This window comes from Nanorana parkeri, unplaced genomic scaffold, assembly GCF_000935625.1.
Source record: "Nanorana parkeri isolate BGI_ZX_2015 unplaced genomic scaffold, ASM93562v1 scaffold1775, whole genome shotgun sequence".
NCBI classification, from domain to species: domain Eukaryota; kingdom Metazoa; phylum Chordata; class Amphibia; order Anura; family Dicroglossidae; genus Nanorana; species Nanorana parkeri.
Window position 1 is genome coordinate 197,554 of NW_017308043.1, and position 21,295 is coordinate 218,848.

Below are 21,295 nucleotides of genomic sequence, written 5' to 3' on the forward strand. Positions count from 1 at the left end.
AGAGTTTCTGCAGGTGCAGTGGAGGTTTCATGCATGGACAGAAGGGAGTGTCACGGTGACAGGCATTGTGTAATTTGGGTGTAGTGACGAATGAATGAGTATAAAGGGCAAAGATCTTCTCTGCCTTGCTAATTAAACCTACACATCGTCAGCCAATGTACACTCTGTGCTTACTGGCACTTCTTCTCCAGTTTGATGAATCTCTGATCGCTGCTGGCTAAAGCAGGCCAATGTTGCATTCTTAATTTAGCCTTGCCATCAGCCTGCAGTAATATCCCAATGTTCTTCACTGAACGGCTATGTTGATGAGCCACCAAACAAGATGATGCAGATGTGCTTTGTTGTACATTTAGTTGGCACCAATAAATGATCAGTGGGTTGCCACATCATCATTGGTCTAAGAACGACCTTGTTTTTTTGTCAAATTCAGAGATATGAACTTGATCTTAATTCTGAGTGCTCGTTTCAAGCATTGCTATTCTTTGTCAAGGAGGCAGAGTTGCTCTCTCAGGTTGGAAGGTCCTAATTTGTAGGCTGGAAGCTACTTTAATTTGAATGTGGTGTCCCTTAAAGGAGAACTATGGGGTCAGTGTTTTTCCCCATAGTTCTCAGGGTAACGGGAGGACACAAACTAGCGTCCTCCTGTTACCCTAAGCTCAGTATACCGCGATACTGAGACGCCGGAGCGGATCCCGACGTTGATGACGGGATCTACCCAGCTGCGTGAGTGACAGCTGGCTCTGCCTATCTAGAGGCAGAGCCAGCTGTACCCGCCCCCTCCCCCGTCCGTTCTGTTGCGCCAGTCAGTGCTGGCAGATCGGAGCGGGGAATCCAGCCCCTCTCTGCCGTGACAGGATCGGAAGGTGAGCGAAGCTGGTATGTGTTCGCTCACCTCCCGATCTACTGAGCCGACCTGTGACAGTCTCATTGTCACAGGTCGGCTTAGAACTATGAGGTGAGTGGAAATCACTCATCTCATAGTTCTCCTCCTTTTAAAGCTGAACTCTGGGCCCAGAAGTTTTTTTTTTTTTTACATAGTAGGTGAGATTGAGTAATGTCCAAGGTCCATCCAGTTCATCCTATGTGTGTATGTATACAGTATGTATTTAACACTACCCATATTTAGTGACTGAAGAAACTCATCCAGCAGTTTCTTGAACTTATCAATGCGATCAGCGGATACCACTGCCTATAGAAGGGAATTCCACATTTTTACTACTCGCACAGTAAAAAAAACCACAAAAAAAACCACGTGCGTTCTGATTGAACCCCCTCTCTTCTAACCGCTTGTTGTCCATGAGTTCTCAGTACTGTTCTCGGTATAAACAGCTTGTTAGGAATATTGTGGTCCTCCATTGATGATTTTGAAGCCTGCAATAAGGTCCCCTCTTAATCGCCTCCTCTCTAAGGTGAATGCATTTAATTGTTTGAGGCAGTCTTCATAACTCAGGCCTTCTATCCCTTTTAATTAATTTTGTGGCCCTTCTTTGAACTCTCTCAAGCTCGAGGAGGTCCTTCCTGACAGTTGGCGACCAAAATTGCACCACATACTCAAGATGAGGCCGAACTAGTGATTTATAAAGTGGAAGTAATATTCTCTTATTCCTTGCTACAATCCCTCTTTTATTGCAGGACAGTATCATGTTTGCTTTGTTGACTGCAGCATTTACATATTTCGCAAAAGGATATAAATCCTTGGTGTGTGCACCAAATGCAGTTGCAAACCCCCCAAAATCACTGTGCTATACATAGTCTGTGCACAGAACTGTTGGAGGTACCCAGCAGGCTCCACCCACTACCGGCTGCCTGTAGAAAACTACCGGAGGGGGGATGATACATGACCAGTCACCCTGTGCAAGGAGAGAGGAGCAGCAACAACTGGTCTTTATTAAAGGAAGTTCCTACACAGAAGTAACATTTTACTGGATTACTGCAAATATCTGGAAGATATGCACAAAGCTCCCAAGATTCAAGTGATAATGCACATGACCTTGTATTTTACAATATTAGCTTTTCCCAGAGTTCAGCTTTAAAAATAAATTTCTGCAAGATTGAAAACAAGGCAGGACAACAGGGACATTGTCTACTCACCAAGGGTTTCTAATTGTCATCCTCTCCATGCTGTAGTGCATCAGGCTGCTCCATTGCTGAGCTCTACATTGCCTGTAACCTCCCAAACCGTGGGAACATTCAGACCAGGTATTCCTGTCCCCCTTTTTTTGTCATCCAATTAGTCTACTCTGACCAAGAATGTCTGTGTGCAGGTTTCTCTAACTGGTTGCATTTGGAATGCATTAAAATTGGACTAACTGAATGGCATTGCTAAGTGTGGGCACTACACTATTATGCATATCATTGCAGTTTTATTTGTTTGGTTTTACATATGATTTTTGTTGTTTCCCAAGGTGAGGTGCTTCATTTCTTTTGCAGATTTTTTTTACAAATTTAAAATGCAGCAAACATTATCCTTGCATTACTTTAATATTTAACTGTTCCTCCATATGAGCCAGCCCTTAAGCCCCTATGTACACCTGAGTGATTCGATGCTCTTTTCCAGAAGCACGACAATACTCGACACAAGATTTCCATTTCAGTCTATGGAGTCCATTCACATGTGAGCTATGTGACATCTCTTGTCCCACCAAAGACAGGCAGGAGCCAAGCCTTAAGCCCCCATTTACACCTGAGTGATTCAATGCTCATTTCCAGAAGCACGAAAACACTTGACACACAATTTCCATTTGAGTTTTTGGGGTCCATTTGCATCTCAACAATGTGCTGCCTCTTGTACCAAACAAGGGCAGGAAAGTGTGTTTTTTGACCGTGTAGACTTTAATTAGAGCGCCAAAATAATGCCGGTAACAGGTGTTTTTTACTCTCAACAATCATCTCCTCCTTGTAACCTTGTTTCAGTTGGCCTAAACAAAAACACTTTTTTATGTCTGAAAATGCATGCACAGATATGCGTACAAAACGCTCCAAAAAATGAAGAAAGATGCCAACGGTCAAGTGTGAACCTAGCCTAAAACCTTTCAGTTTAAACTGACCAAATACATTCCAGGTGCATCAAAACAGGAAATGTAAGATTACAATATAGGAGTGTAGGTGCAATAAACATAGACTCTGAAAAGGTGAGAGCACTATCATGAGTAGTCAGTATATATCACTGCTGTAGTAGAGGTGACAGGTGTATGCTGTACATCCCAGTACAAGGCACATCTTGAAGAACAATGTCACAGAATACCAACTGGTGATAATGTGAATCGGTATGGGAGCCTACATGTGTACCTCTTTCCGAATGGGACTGATTGGTGTTAGCCATAAGAGAAGAGAGAGCTTGTTAGTAATATGGGAAGGGAATAGGTGGAGGAGAAGGGGGTGTGAGATGAATAGAGGGAATGCCCTCTTGTCACCTCTACTATGTGTTATGGTCACAGATGATTGATGATCTCTGCACTCAGGTTCCCTGGTATGCACACCTCACTTGACTGTTACAAAGGATTTTGAGTTACTGCTATCCTATGGGGAATTTACATTAGATGTGGGGCTGCAGCAGAGCCAGGAACTATGGTTAGAAAATCTTGCTAATGGGGCTACTAAGATGTAAGAAACCAGCAGGTTAAAAAGTCAACCACCCTTCAGGTGAATATCCCTGTTTTGCTTTGTATGTAGATCTCCTTGCCTTCAGTCACTTTGCTCATCTTCTGGCGTAGTTGGATCATTACATAAAATACTATGGCACTAACTATATTCTATTATTTACAGAAACGTTTAATTGAAAGAGGTGGAATAAGCAGGCAGCTTCGTATGCAGTTTATATAAACATATTGATACCGATATGTTTTGTTTATTGGAAGAGAATGCGCTCCATTGCTGTATGCTTTGGATTATTACAGAGAATACTATGGGGCATATTTTATAAAGCTAAAAAGAAAGACGTCACCAGCACTCCAACAACGATAATAATCGTAATTAGATGCTCATTTATTGACAGATGCTGTCTCACATTGGCTAAGAGATAAAGTCCAAACCCGTGAAGGGTATATGTAGCCATAGGTGAGCTGAGGTCTTGCGGTGCTGAAGAATGATTACAGGTGAAATGCGTAGAGACATACTTCCTCAGGAGAGGGACCTAGTGCCTATAGAGTAAAACAGGCTATGCTCCGGGCATCAAAAGGACATCCTGATCCCAAAACCTGTCCCCCCCCTCCACCAACATATATTGGGGGGCCCAACAGACCACAGGAGGGGTACAGCCTGACACAATACCACCAGGGTGCTGTGTTAAAGTCAAGCGTGTAGGAGATGAGAGGCGGCATCCCTCCCGGGTGGCCAGCCATATACATAACATTGATTACATAAATGACCTATGTATTGCATATTTTGTATTCGCATACTCTGTAAAGCAAAAGACAAACTGCAATGTTAAAGATTGTAAAAAAAACCCAACAAACTCCCCATTCCTTCCCAAGAAAAACAAACTATGTGTCAGATGTGTAGACTTTAAAACAGCAAAATGAATGATTGTGTCCTACACGGCTAGGTAATGGATACATTGTCTTTTGGTTCAGATGCTTTTATTGAATTATTAACTACCCTCTTCAGATGACATCTGGTATTGATTGCCAGGTTTCATTAGTAGGAATGGCCATTCTGGTAAAATGGCATGGATTCCGGTCATCTTCCCAGAATTCAGCAGCCAGTTTATAGGGGCAGCACAACTCATTTTTGCAGACTTTTAGAACAAGAATGATATAGAGTTGCCCAACTCTATATCATTGTGTTAAAAGAGTGTGCTATAGCTTCTAGCATCATAATACTATATGAATCGTAAAGGCTTTACTCTTATTTAAATGATAAATTGCTTTATTCTGACTTAAATACATCGTAAACTGAACACTGACTCTTTACAAGGGCAATTGAATATAATGATCTCTTGTACCTCTTGTGACACATTATTTCTATCGATGTTGAGCCATCGTATTATAGTGAGGTATGTGTACTAGTAAGTACTCACCAGATTAAAGACCTCACAGTATTATAGATGTCTGGTCTCATTCATAAATCCCTTTCGGGGCTGATGTTTATCACACCACTATAACCATTACAGTCAAGGGTAAATCTGGCCATATATAATGCGAATTTTCTACAGTGGGTGCCACTTTTGGCCAGCGTCCCTCGAGCGAATAGTGTCGGTAGCCAATGAGCCATGGATTCCTCCATCAACACACATTGGCTACCCACCTCCTGTCCTGGTCAGTTAGTCCAATCACATTAAATGTGTAGGCTCCTCTCCTTGCGGAGACATGAAAACATATGATAAATGTTCTAACGCTTCCCTACACCAACTGAACTCATTGCTATAGATCTACTTTATGGAAACGGTTAACACGCTTTCTCTGACTATAATAGGTTTGAAAAATCATACGTAAGCTATAGTTTTCCTTAGAACAACTACACTGCCCAATGGCCATGCAGTGATTGAAGTGACTGTCTTTGCAATGGACATCCTGTGACCCCCCCATATACTTATCTTACCAGTGCTTCCTCACAGCTCCTTAACCTTCCACATCTGCTGCTAAAATTGGCTGTGATGGTCATCTGGGGGTGGCCGTGACTTCACTACCAAAGTCATTTTTTTCATGTATAGACTTGTGCACTTTGTGTTTAATTTCTAATGTGTTAATACACCGAAAAAATACTGCATGTAGTTTTTTATTTATACATAGACTGTTGCACAAAACAATAGTTGTCTCTGTGGCACGTCATACCGATTTTTAAAGCCTTAACAAGGAGGGTCCAAGGATGGCATTTTACAAATAAATGTTTCCAGCATTCCATCCTTGCTTGAAGTCAATGATTTATTTCAAAGTGCCTATCTGTCATCGCAGATTGTAGGACAACATTTCAGGGCCACAGGTGGTGCTGTGTGGTCCTGAAATGTTGGTGACAATGTGGTGGCAGTTGTCGGATTTCTTTTTAATTTTTTTTAAATATTTTATTGTTTTTCTTCCAGCAATATTTGTGTGCTGACGTGATGAACAGCCTTTGCTGCAACGCAAACATAGGCTCCATAGAACTGAGACGGGTTTTTTTTTTCTTGATTTTTCTACATTTTATAGCCACAGTTAGTTAGGCCTTGTTAACACCAAGCGCGTTCCAGGAGCAGAGCAGTTACAGCCCGGATCAAAACTGCGTCCAATGTATTCCAATGGTATTTTGGGCTCTAGTTCACACCGCAGCGTTCAGTTCCAGGGCATGTATAAAAACTGCAGCAAGCCCTATTTTACCTGCTCTGGAATGCATGCAAACGCATCAAAAACGCCCTGGAACGCACTAAAAGCCCATTCTAAACCAAAAAAATCTTCATTTACTAAAAACGGCCCTGAACGGATCAAAAACGCGGCACAACCCACTGCACTGTGTGTGCAGAAACTCATGCAGATCTGGTCTGCATTTGGTGTGAACAAGCCCTAAAAAGCATATGTCTTTTGCAGAAAAAATATAGATGTAGAGTAATTGTTGGATGGATTCAGATTTGATTTTACTTGCCAACTTTTTAGTCATTTAGTATTGCAATAGATCTCATGTATTTTTTTCAGAGTGGCAGTGGACTGAAATATGGGGCATTTCATGCAGCCTCTGAAGTACAACGAATATGTTACACAAATGCATGCTTTAGCTATCGCTGTACTAGATTTGTCCTTTTTAAATCCCAGTTTAAAAATAGTAAGTATGGCTGATTATTCCAGGACACAGCAATGTTGGTAATCTCCCATGTTTACTGTCTGAAAAGCAACATACAGATGTCTATGCCAGCTCTGCTAGAAAAGATCTGCTTATAGGACCCAGTAAATCTACCTGGGTCTATCTGGTAAACTCAAATTCCAAAGGAATTGTGCTTTGTCCCATACAGTACTATTGCTTTAAACAATAGTTTTGCTGTTGAGGACATCTATCCGCAATCTTAATTTCTATAGCTATTTAACTTTGCCGTCCAGCTAGTACATTTCTTGCTGGCAGTGCTACTTACAACACTTGGTAGGAATACCTGTTCTGTGACGTCACTTCAGCTGCTGCTTTTGAGTGTTTGAATTAAGTACTGTATGTCAGCACTGCGCTACAGAGGAGGTTGGCTTTAAGAAAACCCCTGAACTAAAGTGTACAGTCACTTTACAGAGACACTGTTACTGGAGAAAAGGGTGCAATCTGTTGCACGTAAAATGTACAGGCACCTTCAGCAGTTTTTCAATTGCTCATAGTAGAAGCACAGGCTGTTTCAGCATTTCTTGATAGTGCCGAAGCTTGCCTACTCCTACACACTCCAATAGGCCACAAAGGGCTGCTCATTATAATGATAGGCCATTAGGAATGTATGAGTGTTGGGCTTGGCTCTGACACCACTCGTAAAGGTCAAAGAATTGCCTCACAGAACAACCTAGCATATGGCTATGTCAAAAAGCCTTGGCAGTATGGGTGCCTGCACTTAAGACCTGCAGCAGTTTTCTCCCCCTTACCCCTGTAACAAAATTTCTTTAAAAAGTGTACCTGTTATGTTAAGTTAAACATGTCAAAATCCCAGACAATTTCAATTTAGCATTCAGTGAAAAAAAGTGTATAAGTGGCTGGCGATCCTTTTGTGATAATTGCACATTAACACCATCAGTAGTTTAAATACACAGATGGCTAAAGTTAAGAGAACTATGGAGTGTTTTTCCCCATAGTTCTCTTAAGGGTCACGGGAGGACATATACTAGTGTCTAGGGATGTCCCGATACCACTTTTTCAGGACCAAGTACAAGTACTTCCCCGCATGTACTTGCCGATACCAATTACCGATACTTTTTTTTTTAAATGGACCGGTGGCTTTAAATGATCCATAGTACAACTACATGTTATGTACTATGGATCATTAACCTATTCATGTTAGCAGGGGAGAATTGTAAATCTATTGCTGTAGCGTAGTGGAGGTGTGTGCTGTATATACCGTGTTTCCCCAAAAATAAGACACTGCCTAATATTTTTTTTGGCTCAAAAAAACGCACAAGGTCTTATTTTTGGGGTAGGTCCTATTTTTTTTATTTTTTTTTTTCATGTAGAACAATCCAAAGTTAATGCAAATCCAAATTAAATAATCCAAAATGGCAAAGTTAAGAATAGGGTGATCAGGGCAATCAGGGGTGCTGTACCTTTCCAAGAGCAATTTGGTAACCAATTGCTGGCCCGAATGACCGAAATACGCTTTCACTATGGATTCCTCACAGGCGGAGTGAATTTGGTATCACTCTGCCTGTGACAAGAGCCGGCGCTATAGAGGAAGCATCGGAAACTGCAGTATTAGCGTTAACAATTCTCCCCTGCTAACATGAATGGGTTAAATGGTCCATAATACAACTACATGTTATGTACTATGGATCATTTAATCCATTCATATTAGCAGGGGAGAATTGTAAATCTATTGTCTGCAGTGTGTACTCTATAGAGTACATTTTCACTCGCTTCATAGTTCTCCTTTAAATGCAAAGCTCAACTTTTCCTTTAAGATGTATGCTTGGCCTCACCCTTCATATCAATTCTTCCTTTTGATTGGTAATGTAGTGTATGGCCTCACTGACTGCTACGGGCGATGTTGGGGGAGTCGGGACCGAGCTTGATGTTTACAGGAACAATTGTGATTTGCATATAACTGTAGCTACCTATACTTATCTTTTGGACATGCATGGTGAAGCCAATCGGTGAAAATTGTTTATTAAAAACTCCCTCACCAGTCTTCAGTAAGGGCTTTTTCAAACCAATTCCAAACTGGTGCATTTTTTTATCTGCACCAAAAATGCATACACAGTAACTCTAATGGTTTTAATCGAGGCTAGTCCACACCATTGCGTTCAGTTCCAGAACTTTTTTTTTTTAAAGTACAGAATGCTACATTTTTCTCGCACTGGAACACATGTAAATGCACCAGAACGCACTGGGATGTGCTTAGGCCCAAGCAAAACTATCTGAGAACAAACAAACTGGAACACATCAAAAACACACATACACATGTTTGCAGAAACGCATCTATATCGGGTCTGAAGATGGTGTGAACATCCCTTTCAGAAGATGTCTGACTGTTGCAGCCAACAAGATGTCGCATTTTATTTTTCTGCATGAAACTAAAGTGTCCAGTTGATGAAGACGGCAAGGGACATTTTTTACTCATTGTAAGATTTGAAGCACATTTTATGTAGGCTTTTAAAATTTTAAAAAAGGGAGGGGGGGTGCATTTGTTGTCTTATCGCTAGGGTGTGCAGCATATTGCTGTGGAATGTTGGGTGTAGGGATGTGGGTGCTGTTTGGACTTCAGAGGAGTTTTCTATCATCACAGTTCATATCATATTTTATCCAAATGCAGCACAAGCTGTTTGAAGATCAGTGTAACTTTTTGTTTTCTGGAGGGAGAAATGTGCTTACAAGCTCTTAATTATAAAGACCATTTCAGGTTAGTTATTTTTTTGAATACATATACTCTGGGAAATCCGTTGAGAACAATGGTTGACATCCTGTTGTTGAGATTTCCAGCTAAAGAATGCAGCTTGATCAGCAGTTCTGTGTCCTTCCTTACAGAATATGGTACAGTGTATGGATCTGCTGACAACTGTTAGAGAAGCCGTGACAAAGGATTTGTCAGCACTTTCCCTGAGATCCATTCTTAAAACATAGACCTGCATCATGGGTCCTCTTTATACTTTGGGACGAGGTGTGCACTTGCTAAAAAAGAAATAAGGGGAGATGATCCCTGTTAGAACAGTAGAAAAGGGGATGATGGATGCAGATATTGTGTGGAGAAGCAACATGTGTCAAACAGAACTGCTTGGAAGTATTGCCATACGTGCTTTGGATTGTTCTTACAGTTAGCAGATGGTTTAGTTTGAATGATTATTTATATTTAGAGTGCTACCGGTACTGCACATGTATCCAAACAGCACCAGAGCACTGCTAATACTGCACATGCATCTGAACACAGCCCCAGAGCGCTGCCCGTACTGCGCATGTGGCCAGACACCGCACCAGAGCGCTGCCCGTACTGCGCATGTGGCCAGACACCGCACCAGAGCGCTGCCCGTACTGCGCATGTGGCCAGACACCGCACCAAAGCGCTGCCTGTACTGCCCATGTGGCCAGACACCGCACCAGAGCGCTGCCCGTACTGCCCATGTGGCCAGACACAGCACCAGAGCGCTGCCTGTACTGCCCATGTGGCCAGACTCGGCACCAGAGCGCTGCCCGTAATACATGTGCCCAGACACAGCACCAGAACGCTGGCCGTACTGCACATGAGTCTGAACCCCACACCAGAGTGTTGTGAGTACTGCACATGCAGCAGCAAAGAACACGCATCTCCCAGCACTGCATCAAACGACGTGGAAAAATGTATAGGGACATAATGCTGCGAAGACTTCACAAAAGCAAGGGACAGGAAACAATGATTGTATATGGTATGCTGCTACAGTTTCTTCTCTTTTACATAGAGGGTTTAATAACACTCCAATTGCTATTGTACTTTATAGTAGTTTTTGCAAGCTGCCTAGCTTTACAATTGCAGAACTGGAATGGCCTGAATGTTCCTCTTGTTAAACCCGTTTTTAACCACCAATATCCAGTTTTTCCAGAGGACAGTACAGACTTGGGTATAATTTTGTACTCTACCATCCTCCGAGTTTAACAAACCTCAAGAGTCAGGTGGCTAATGCATTTGAGAAATAACTGCTGATGGCCAACTTTTGACAGTTCTTTTATTGATCAGTTGGCATTTCTGCTCCCTGGCCCATTAAGAGTTTCATCTAATGTCTTGGTTGTAATGTCTGGCTTCTAAGTACTGTGTTAATTCCACCACCATTTTCTCTTTATGGTTTTGTATGGTAGAATGGAAGGAGTGTTTTCCCAGTGTTCCCTCTATGAACAAATATTTAATTTTAACAAAAAAAATCTATTAAAGTATTGTAGCTGATGGATTGTTTTAAAAACATGCAGGATTGGTGACACTGAATAAACCTACTCACTGAATGTTATGGTGAACTTCAGCTTTTATAAGAGTGTAGCTGTTTTAGTCCCCATGCAAACGGGAATTAAAATACATGCGTCCTGGTGCATTTTGGAGCTCATTTCTAAATGCACCTTGAGCCATGTAATGCTTTGCTATGGCTCAATGCACAACTAGATATTCAGCAATATCTAAGTGCATTCAGTCTAGCTGCATTTTACACAAACAAGACTTTTCAGCATCCTAGGACCGTTTAACCTGCTAAATGCATGAACATCTAAACGCAGGAAAAAATTATATGGGGAGCATAACCACTACTTTATACTTCCCATTTAACATCTCCTATGATTAACACAGGAGGCCTGTGTGCATGGGGTTATGTACATGGTTTAATAAGAGAAATATAGGGGCAGCTTTTGCTTGCCACTTTTTCTGTAAATACTAGGGGCTTCTTAATCAATGACCTACAACCAGCATACATCAATGCATCATAAAAGCCCAAAATCCTCGGCTATACTTTTTCCAGGCCACAGGCTTCATGTATTGATGCCAAAGCGTCATTGTGATAGCCTAGCATTTTCAGAGGTAGAGATCAGCGATATGTCTACAAATTTCTTGCATGAAAGGGGTGGTGTATGCCAAAACTGATATTGCAGAGAATATGAATGTGTAAAGAAAAAAACGTTAGACACACCCTCTATTTTAATATCTTAGACTTGCAGAACGTCTTCAAGAGGGCTTTGTGGGTGTGGACATGTATTGAGACATTGAGTTTACCTCCAAGTGGTGATATCTAATACAAGGCACTATGCATTGTTCACAAACTGCTTGTCAGTTTTTTGGTAATTGCAGTTTAAAAGTTTAGGTCACCCAAAGCTTATATTTCAGTTGGGGAGGTTGAATCACCCCATCACACAGATATATTTATCTAAAACCTAGGAGTGAGTGGGTTTTCTTTACCCCACATCCTTTTTTTTTCTTTTCAGAGTTGCAGTGGGACATGTGGCTAGCGACCAAGAGCCACAAATCTCAGTTGCACAGACGTGTCCTTTTGCACAGTTTTCCATCAATAATATGCTTTAGATTGTTTCTTGGGTTACTACGTCAAAACCACAGTGGATTAGTGGTTAGCACTTCTGTCCCTGGCACTAGGGTCTCCGGTTCAAATACCGGTCAGGACACTATCTGCAAGGAGTTTGCATGTGTACGTTTCCTCCGGGTACTCTGGTTTCCTCCCACACTCCAAAAACATGCTGGACGGTTAATTGGATACTGTCTAAATCAGCCCTGTGTGCGTGTGAGATACATATCTTAGATTGTAAGCTCCCTGAGGACAGGGACTGATGTGAATGCACTATGAAAAGCGCTGTGTAAATTGTCGGCACTATATAAATACCTGTAATAAATAACTATATAAATACCTGTAATAAATAACTATACATGGTTCCGGTGTCCACGTCAGAGTTCATATCACTGGCAGAGCTAGCAGCATAGTAATAACTGACACCAATTATCACTGACTACCAATAAATGGACACCATAAAAGTGGCTCCTTACATTTAATGGTCAGTGGTAAAGTGCACATTTTAAAGTTTTCCATCAATAGCACATTATTGTTCTCTGCAACATGGTGGCAGATATTGCTTTTGATGGGAAAACTTTCAACTTGGCATCAGCTATATTTGTTGCTTCAGACCCGAAGACTCAAGCCCCCCCCCCCTTGCAGGACTATTAAAATGCAGGAAGTGAGGTTAGGGGCAGACCACACCTTCCATAATCTGGATATGTTTGAAGTCTAACCCGGGTAACAACCATGATGCAGTGGAGCAATGAGCATAGCCACCCAGGGACAGCAAGTGTTTTTTGCAGGATTACTAGGTGAAAATAAAGGAAACTAGCCTGAAAAAAATAACACTATTGCAGCCAGCACCTCTAAAGACTGGTTATCTGCAATATATAAAATCTTGGGGCTTAGGAAACAAATCTGCAACTAACTCCACTTTAACCATCTCCCGTCCAGCAACCGTACCTAAACGGCCGGACGGGAGCCTTGTAGATGTCTGTAGAGACGCCCGATTGCATGTATTTTGTGCAGGTGTGTGACCCCTGCCGCTGCTGCCGATCCAGAGATTTGCTGTGCCCGGTGTGGGCTGGGAGTGGCATGGTGGCTCTGTGTACTGATCCTCCCTCTCATCTCCAGTGACAATCTCCCTCCGATCTCCCTGCCGGTCTCAGAATACAGGAAGTGATGACTATTAACCGGGGTGAAGCATACCTGTCACGTGAATTGCCTATCACATAGTTTGCTTCTTAGCCCTCTATTTGATGGCAATAAAGTTTAAGTGTAAAAAAAAAAAGCTTTAAAAAAGAACTTTGAAAAGTCCCACGCCCCCACATACACATGCAAATTTGTCAGATGCGCCCATTGTGCCGTAAATGTTACATATCACCGCAAACATCCAATCGTGACAATAATTTTAGGGCCATTAATCACTGATGACACTAAACTGATGAGCAGTTAAGTTTTTTTTAAAGCGTCGCCTATGGACAATTTTGGGTGTGGAGTTTTTTTTGCGGGAGCACGCAGTTTTAAAGCTTGACATGTTTGGGGTCTATTTACCCGACGTGACCTCATCTTTTATATTTTATAATAACCCATTGCACAAACACACAAATTCTCCCCTGCTGCTCCTCTCCTTTCCCCTCTCAGCTGTATGAACACTATACTGAACAGAGTGATCATTGGGAAAATGTTAAACATGACATCCTTTTCTTCACCTGTTCCTCTCGGGTAGACCTTGCAAGACTGGCTAAGCAGTCACTTGGCTGTAGCTAATATATGACTTTCCAGCCATCAAAATTGTGCGGAATTATTATTGCAGCCTTTTCAAATGACAAACTCAGAAATGAAATGTTAAATATCTATTCATGCATTCTAATGACAAAACAGTATCTTATTTGTGTATCACTCGGCTGTAGATCTTCAAATCATCTCTGAATTGGTGCTGACACTGTCCTCCCTTCTGGAAGGTGGCTACTTGAATGTATTTTTAAGATTTAACTCCTGAGTTTAAAGTTATTGATTGAATACTAGTGCTGTGGTCTGCTTTATTGGTTGTATACCAATTCAAATGTGCCGGGAAGCAAATTGTCATGGTCTTCATTTATTGGTGTCATTATTGGCCCTATGTGTCATTGTTCATGGAACTAGGTGCAGCAGCCCTACAGCATGGAGCAAATACATTGGTTTTGATAGTGGGGCTGCTGTTTTTTCTTGAGGTACTCGTGATTTACTTATGTTGGACATGGTTGCAGATGTGTTAGACAGAGAACCCCATAAACGGGAACTTTGTAGACCACAGGTAATGACCTAAATAATGATGGGAAACTGCTTTGGTCCAGGGTGCATTTGTCTGAGATGTTGTTTTTTAATGCCAGCCATGCATGTACAGCCAATTTCATTGCCATATCAAAAGATGTGCCATCTGCTCATCCCAGCCAAACCAAACCAAGTTTTCTGGGGACGTGTTCGATTTCAATGTCTGATTAACATTATTGTAATGGAGACTAATAGATGCAGCCTCTGGGGTACTACAAATCTTGGCAAACATGATCTGTAGCTCTTGAAAGAATGTCTTTGATTTGGGGTTCTGTTCGTGCCAACACATTTGTGGGACTGATGGAAAAATTTGTGAACCTAGCCACCGTGGTATTTGCCCATCCCAAGTATATTGAGGGGGATTTACTAAAATCGGTGCATACAGAATCTGGAGCAGCTGTGCATGGCAACCAATCAGCTTTTATCTTTCTTTTTCAAAGTGTAACTGAACAAACTGAAGAGAGAAACTGAATGGTTACTATAGGCAACTGCTCCAGATTCTGTCTGCTCCAGTTTTACTAAAATCCCCTCCCGTTTTTCCGGTCAGTGCAGAGACCTGCTGATGTGGTCTGAGCATCTGCATGCAGATTAGATGGATATTCTTTTCACATTTCCTTACCACATCTCGGCCTTTAAAGAAATGTTGTGTTTTGCCTGGCGTTCCACAGAAAATGAACAGTACATACTAGTGATGAGCTGGAGCTTGGTGCAAACCCAGTTCACCTGACTTTGCTCTAGCCCACCCAAAACTGTGGCCAACACACCTCCTCTTGGCACACTCCATTGTAGCAGGCACATTTCCCTGCAACTATGCATCAAAGAAAGGTGTGGGAAATGACCTTGCTGCAAGTGATTGGGGCAGGAGGGGGTGTGTTTGTCACAGTTTTGAGTGGACTAGAGCAAAGTCAGATGAACTGGGTTTGTACCAGGCCCCAGCTTATCACTAGTATGTACTGTTGATCCTGCCAGCCAACCTGTCGGGGCTTCCTGTGTTGGGCTGACAATGCCACAGTCCTGCTGTTGAATCCGCAGTGTTGTCAGGCCCTCAGCAAAATGGCAGTCATCACATCGTTGTGTCCATTACAATACAAGCTTTACTGATCTGCGCCTTCCCATTCATATAAATGATACCCACCGTAACAAGCATTTGTAAGGGATCAGCGGTCATGTGACTGAAAATAGAACTGATAGCAAAGTTATTAAATATTTTTTTTTTTTTTGGGGGGGTGGGTTCGGGGTGTAATAGTAGTTTAATTATGCTAATGGTGTTGGAGGTTTTTATATGTATGTTGCTTGAGGCTTGCCTTATACTTTAACAGAATACTCTTCTTATATTACGCCAGACATATTCTAACTTTGCTTGTTTGGGTTGTTTTTTCTTTCCTTAACAGCTCCAAAATTTGGGTATTAACCCAGCTAACATTGGCTTTAGTACCCTCACCATGGAGTCTGACAAGTTCATCTGCATCAGAGAAAAGGTTGGAGAACAAGCCCAAGTGGTAATCATTGACATGAATGACCCAAGCAATCCTATTCGCAGGCCCATTTCAGCAGACAACGCAATCATGAATCCAGCTAGCAAAGTCATTGCTTTGAAAGGTATTTACCTTTTTGTTTTCTGTGTTCTGCAGTGTATAGTACTACAAGCGTTTATAATCCTACTTGATGACCTAGCTAAAATTCTCAGACTTGTTGATATGGGACTATTTGACCCTTAAAACATATTGCAGGTTTATTTTTTTTCTAATATCCTGTACTTATTAACTGGCATAAGCTTAGAGAGTTTTATGCCTGTTTCAACATAAAAACCTCAGTTTTTGAGGTTTCCTGTATGAACATAAGCATTCTGCTATATGCCTAATGTTTGCACAGGGGCAGGACTATTGATAGACAACATATAGAAGGGCCACCAAGTCTAAGTTTTGCTTTAATATGTACTTATTATACAGTGTATGGAAAAAGAGAAGTTTACTGTGTCATTTCTATGGCAAAAATAAAAGTTTCCACCAATTAGGTTTCTGCATGTAAATGCCAATACCGATTGTTATTTGGTTTGGCAGCTATGTGTTATTTTAGGCTTTTTATAGTGTTCTTTTTAGTAACCATGTTGGACTATACAGTATTAGCTGACCATGTTCATGTTTCTATCAAGATCAGACATAGTCATAACCTTTTGGGGCCCGTTCACACTACAGTGCAGCAACACGCATTTTCTTGCGATGCAACATGCTGTGTTAAATTTTTTTATTTTCTTCAATCTGCCTATGGCCAGATGGAAAAAGTGCAACAGATTCTTCCATTTATGCTAAACTGTGTGGATGGAGGAATCTCCCACTGGGCCAAGCTTCACTATCTTGCTAGTTGGCCCTGCTGGCTCTCAAAATACCTGAACAATGCCTGCATCCAATCAGATTGTTCAGGTATTTTGACAGCCAGCGGGCCGACTGGACTTTTTCCATCTGACCATAGATAATCTGCAGATAATCTATAGGTGTATGGCCTGCAACACCAAAAAATACGTGCCAGTGCAACAACTACCCTTGGACTTGTGTGTTGGGTGGCCATTCAAAATGGTATCACATTGCACCAGCACACATTACTACAACCTATGAAGGAACCCTTAAAGGGCTAACGCACATGAAAAAAATAGTATTGTATGTTTTTTTTGTTTGTTTTTGCACTGCACACCATTGCGCATGTGCAATGTGTTTGGGTGCCATTGGGTGTGTTTGGGTGCCATTCAAGATGGAACGATAGCACACAATGCAAATTTCTCCAAAGCAATGGTGTGAGCGAGCCCTTAAAGGGGCTCTGTCTTGAGTCTAAGCCCCTGCGTGATTAGTTTCTGATGAAAGCAACTATTTACTGACTTGCGTCACATAGTTGACACAGGAAATGTATTGAGGTTCTCTACCAACACACAATCATGGTACTAGTATACACATAATAGTATACAAAATGGTTGCTTCCCTCGGACAGTAACAACGTAGGTGTCGTGCTTTGTGATGGTTCATTACGGGTACGCTCACACCATAACTCATAAAAAAACTTGCATTATGGTGACCATATATTTCCACTACATTTTGAAAGTATGCCATTCATTTGACTTAAATGAAACCTACAGGACAGCATATTAAAAGAAACACATTTCCCAGCGTGCCATAGCGTTGCATGAATGTGAGAATGTGCTCCTTTTAAAAGCAAGGCTTTCGGCAACGCAGGTAATGCGACCAGTGTGAACGAGCCCTTAATGGTGTGGGTTTGTTTTTTTTTGTTAGGATGTGAACACATGTTTTATGTATATGACAGAGTACATGTCAGCATTATACTTTAAACTTTTGAAAACTAAATGCTGGTACTTCCTTTATTTTTTTCAGTGTTATTTTAAATTGCAGTGATACATTTTGACCTTTTAATGTTGCATTACTCTTTCTTGTCACTTTCTTAATGCTTCTTGCATGTATGCAGATGGTGAGTTATTTTAGTTAGATTGTTCTAGTTATTGTACTGCATATATAAAAAGCTTAACAAAAGTGTTTCTTGGTATAAAAATGATTTTAAATGAATGATATGCAAGTATATTGTGACTTCATACAGCACTGATGAGAAATTGAAAAGGCTTTCCTATTTTTACAATTTAAGTGTAAAGTGCCTTTCTCTATAGGTAATGGCCATTTATTGTTCCGGGGAAGGGTTGGTGGGGCATAGTGCTTTCATTGTTGGGGCTGTTGCATTCTTTTGCATTAATTTGTGATAGTTACTTTCTGGTATAAAGGATAGGCACCTAAAAGTAACCTTCACATACCTGCAGCAGTTTCCCTTGCCTCCCCATGCCTGAATGCTCTAAATCAACAGAACTCTGACAATTCCGGGTATTCGGTGCTTCCCTGATTCCACCCCAGTGCATCCTGTTGGCACATTAATATAATGGGCTGCCTTACTGGTCAAAAGGATTATTTGGGATGGGACAGGTAAGCATAGTCACAGCCAGGAAGCATGACCTGAGGAGAACAGCCTGGAATTCAGCCACCAAGGGGACAGTGCAGGCTGCTGCAGATATATGCAGGAAATCCTGTGTGTCTGGACTTTATAGCTGTCAACAGTCGATTATTAAAATACAAGATGGCACTCGGTGAAAAGCTCTGCTGTAGCGATGCAGATGCTGCATTATTTTCTTATGGGAAAGTTAGACAGCCCTAAGCTTTCTCTGTAGCATGCAGACTGCCTGGGCTGGTTATACACACAACCAGGATATACATGTTCAATCACTGATTTGGCACAGTCCATGCTTTATGAAAGTTGGTCAAATACAAATCTTTTTCAGTGGCCATTACAAATAAAACCAAATGATATAAACTTTGCTATTCCTGGCACAAATGAGAACCACATTAGAAGCACTTCAGCTTTTTATTTGCTGTACAATTACTGTACAATGTCTAACTCTTAATGTGTCCCTTTTTAGTGTGCTTCACATAGTTTTCTTCCCTGATTTACATATTGTTTGGAATATGGTCATGAATATGTTTAAATCAAACTTTCCATTTTGCTTTTACCCAGTCAGTGGAATGAATGCTCGACTTTTTGTCAGGTGGTTGCAGTAAAACTTGAGACGTATCCGTCTAGTTCCCTTCATCTTTACAATGCTAGAATTACCTAACCATTGCAGTGATCCTTTTGCATGCTAAACTCAAAATGCTGCTTTGCTTGATCACTTAAACTGAAGGTGTAAATGACAAGAACATGTTTTGTGTGTTAGATTTGTTTTAGAGACGCATTTCATATACTTTAAGGGATTTTCCTCTTTTAGAATGAAAAAGTGGGAAAAACACTTTTACTGATCAAGTAATCTCAGTGGTAGATGTGTGCTTGCATTGAACCCCCACCAATCCGGTGGTTTCAGACCGCTGCTGCACGCAAATCTTGACTTGCTATACTATGTTCTTTACAAATTCTGCACCCCCGGGGAAAGGTTGGGTGGGCAGACCCCTGGCCATATCATTATTTATTTATTTTGCAATGAAAGGGACTTCCATTTTCATGCTGGGCACTGGAAATACATTAAAATATCTTTTGTTCAAGCATAGTTTGTTTTTTTGGGGGGCTATTGTTGTCACCATTGCATTGGCATGAAGTTCTAAGAATAGAAGCAGCTGGGGTTTTAATAACCATCATAGGTTACTCTTTTGCATCCTGAATGTTGTTTTAATGAGCTTTTGCAGTTCAGGACTTGCATTGTCAACTTTTGCCTCCAGTTCAAATGCCTAGAGTTCTCCTGATCTTTGGAAGCATTACCCCTGTTTTGGAACCTGTTTTCTAATTTTATCTGCAATAGCATTTCTAGTTTAGCAATCTATCATTGTTTTAGCTGTGTGCAAGTGATTAGCCTGCTTCCTGTGGACCTTGCACATACCAATAAAATGCTAAGTATACCAATGCTGCCAGTCGCTTTCAGTCGATCTGCTGAGAGGATTATCACATTAAATGTATGTTGTGAGGACGTAAAGAGATTAAGGGTCATTATTAAAACACTAGCTCTCTTAGCAGCTCAACTCTGAAAGTAGACTTTATAACCTTTCCCGCAGGTTGTATAATCCTTTTAAATGAAAGGTTACAGAATTGGCTTGAAGTGCTGTCTTCTGTGATGGTAAAACAGCCAATTTAAAATAAATCTAGTGGAATATAAAAAAATGTTCTGTGTGTATGGTATGTTAAAGTGGACCTTTACCCCCTTTCACTAAAAATCACCTCAACAGGCAGCTTTGCATGCTAATAGGAAATCATCTTACAGTCATTAAACAATAATATATTGTAACAGACAAATATAATAACAAACACATTATTTTACAATTATAATTTTTTCGCTTCCTGGTCCTCCTTGGGCATTAGTGATGCGTTGCGTCCTGGGAAGCTAACGTCAACAGAGCATTGCTGGGAAATCTCATCTGTAATCTCATGGAAAGGCATTTTCCTCCCCTAAGATGATGTGCATGGTCACATGTCCTTGTTACATGTGCCAGAGTTCCCGGAAGTAAAGGGAGATCTAGTAATCTACCCTTAGTAAAAAGAGAAAAAGAAAAATAAGGTCTGCAAATAATACAAAGGCGGCAATTATCTAGAAGTATGTGTTTGTAGATTGTCATTACTAAACATTTCTAAAGGTGTCTTTGTTGCCATTTCAAAGATATGGGGTAAAGTTCCTCTTTAAAATCATACAAACCTTCAGAGTGAGGAAGCCAGTAAGCATCACATGTTGTAGCTGATGCCTCATCTATTCTTGACAACCTGCACGGACAGTGACTGGTTGCTTAAACTCACTCGCCATCCCCTAGATTAAAGAGTACCTGTAAGAATGAAAACAAAGGAAGCTGCAAATCTGATTTGTATTTTAAAAATGTAAAGGCAAGGAAGGGTGAGAATGATGGTCCCTGAGCCTGTAAGAAGGCAACACTGGCAGCTCCCATGTTTCTAATTCTTGCAGGCTCTAAAATGCCTAAGTGCTAAAATCTGACTTTGTCCACCCCCCATGCAGTAGCTAGCCCGCTGTGTTGCTGTATCAATAGTAGTTTTTCGAGAACCTGGTTGTTGTACGTTTTCCCAAATCACCTTCTCATTCCTGTGTGGGGAAAGTGGTAGATCCTTTTCATTGCAAGGTTATGCACACTAGGTGTTAGTGTTTTCTGTGAGCTAAATCAGGGGCTCCGATTCAAATTTGTTTCAGTATACACTGTTCCTGCACCACCACTCATTTAAGTGCATATTCATTGAATGCTGACCTATTTAGTCTAATCCTTAAGAGATTTTCTTGTGGATCCTGTGTGGTGGCTTTTGTTTTGTTCTGACAAGGTGATTGAAGCTTGTGTTGACATGATCATAGATTTCTCCATTTTAACCTT

At 41.1% G+C, this 21,295-nt stretch overlaps 1 protein-coding gene across 2 annotated transcripts in view; it reads left to right on the forward strand.

Moving 5' to 3' along the window:
• CLTC (clathrin heavy chain) overlaps positions 1-21,295 on the forward strand; it is a 73,938-nt gene that overhangs the window by 869 nt on the left and 51,774 nt on the right. Inside the window, exons 2-3 of one of the 2 annotated variants that reach the window (XM_018571531.1) lie at positions 15,794-16,001; positions 17,871-17,873. In XM_018571531.1, coding sequence (XP_018427033.1) covers positions 15,794-16,001; positions 17,871-17,873 — 211 coding nt within the window. The remainder of the gene's footprint in view (positions 1-15,793; positions 16,002-17,870; positions 17,874-21,295) is intronic. The other variant, XM_018571532.1, reaches the window with a different exon arrangement.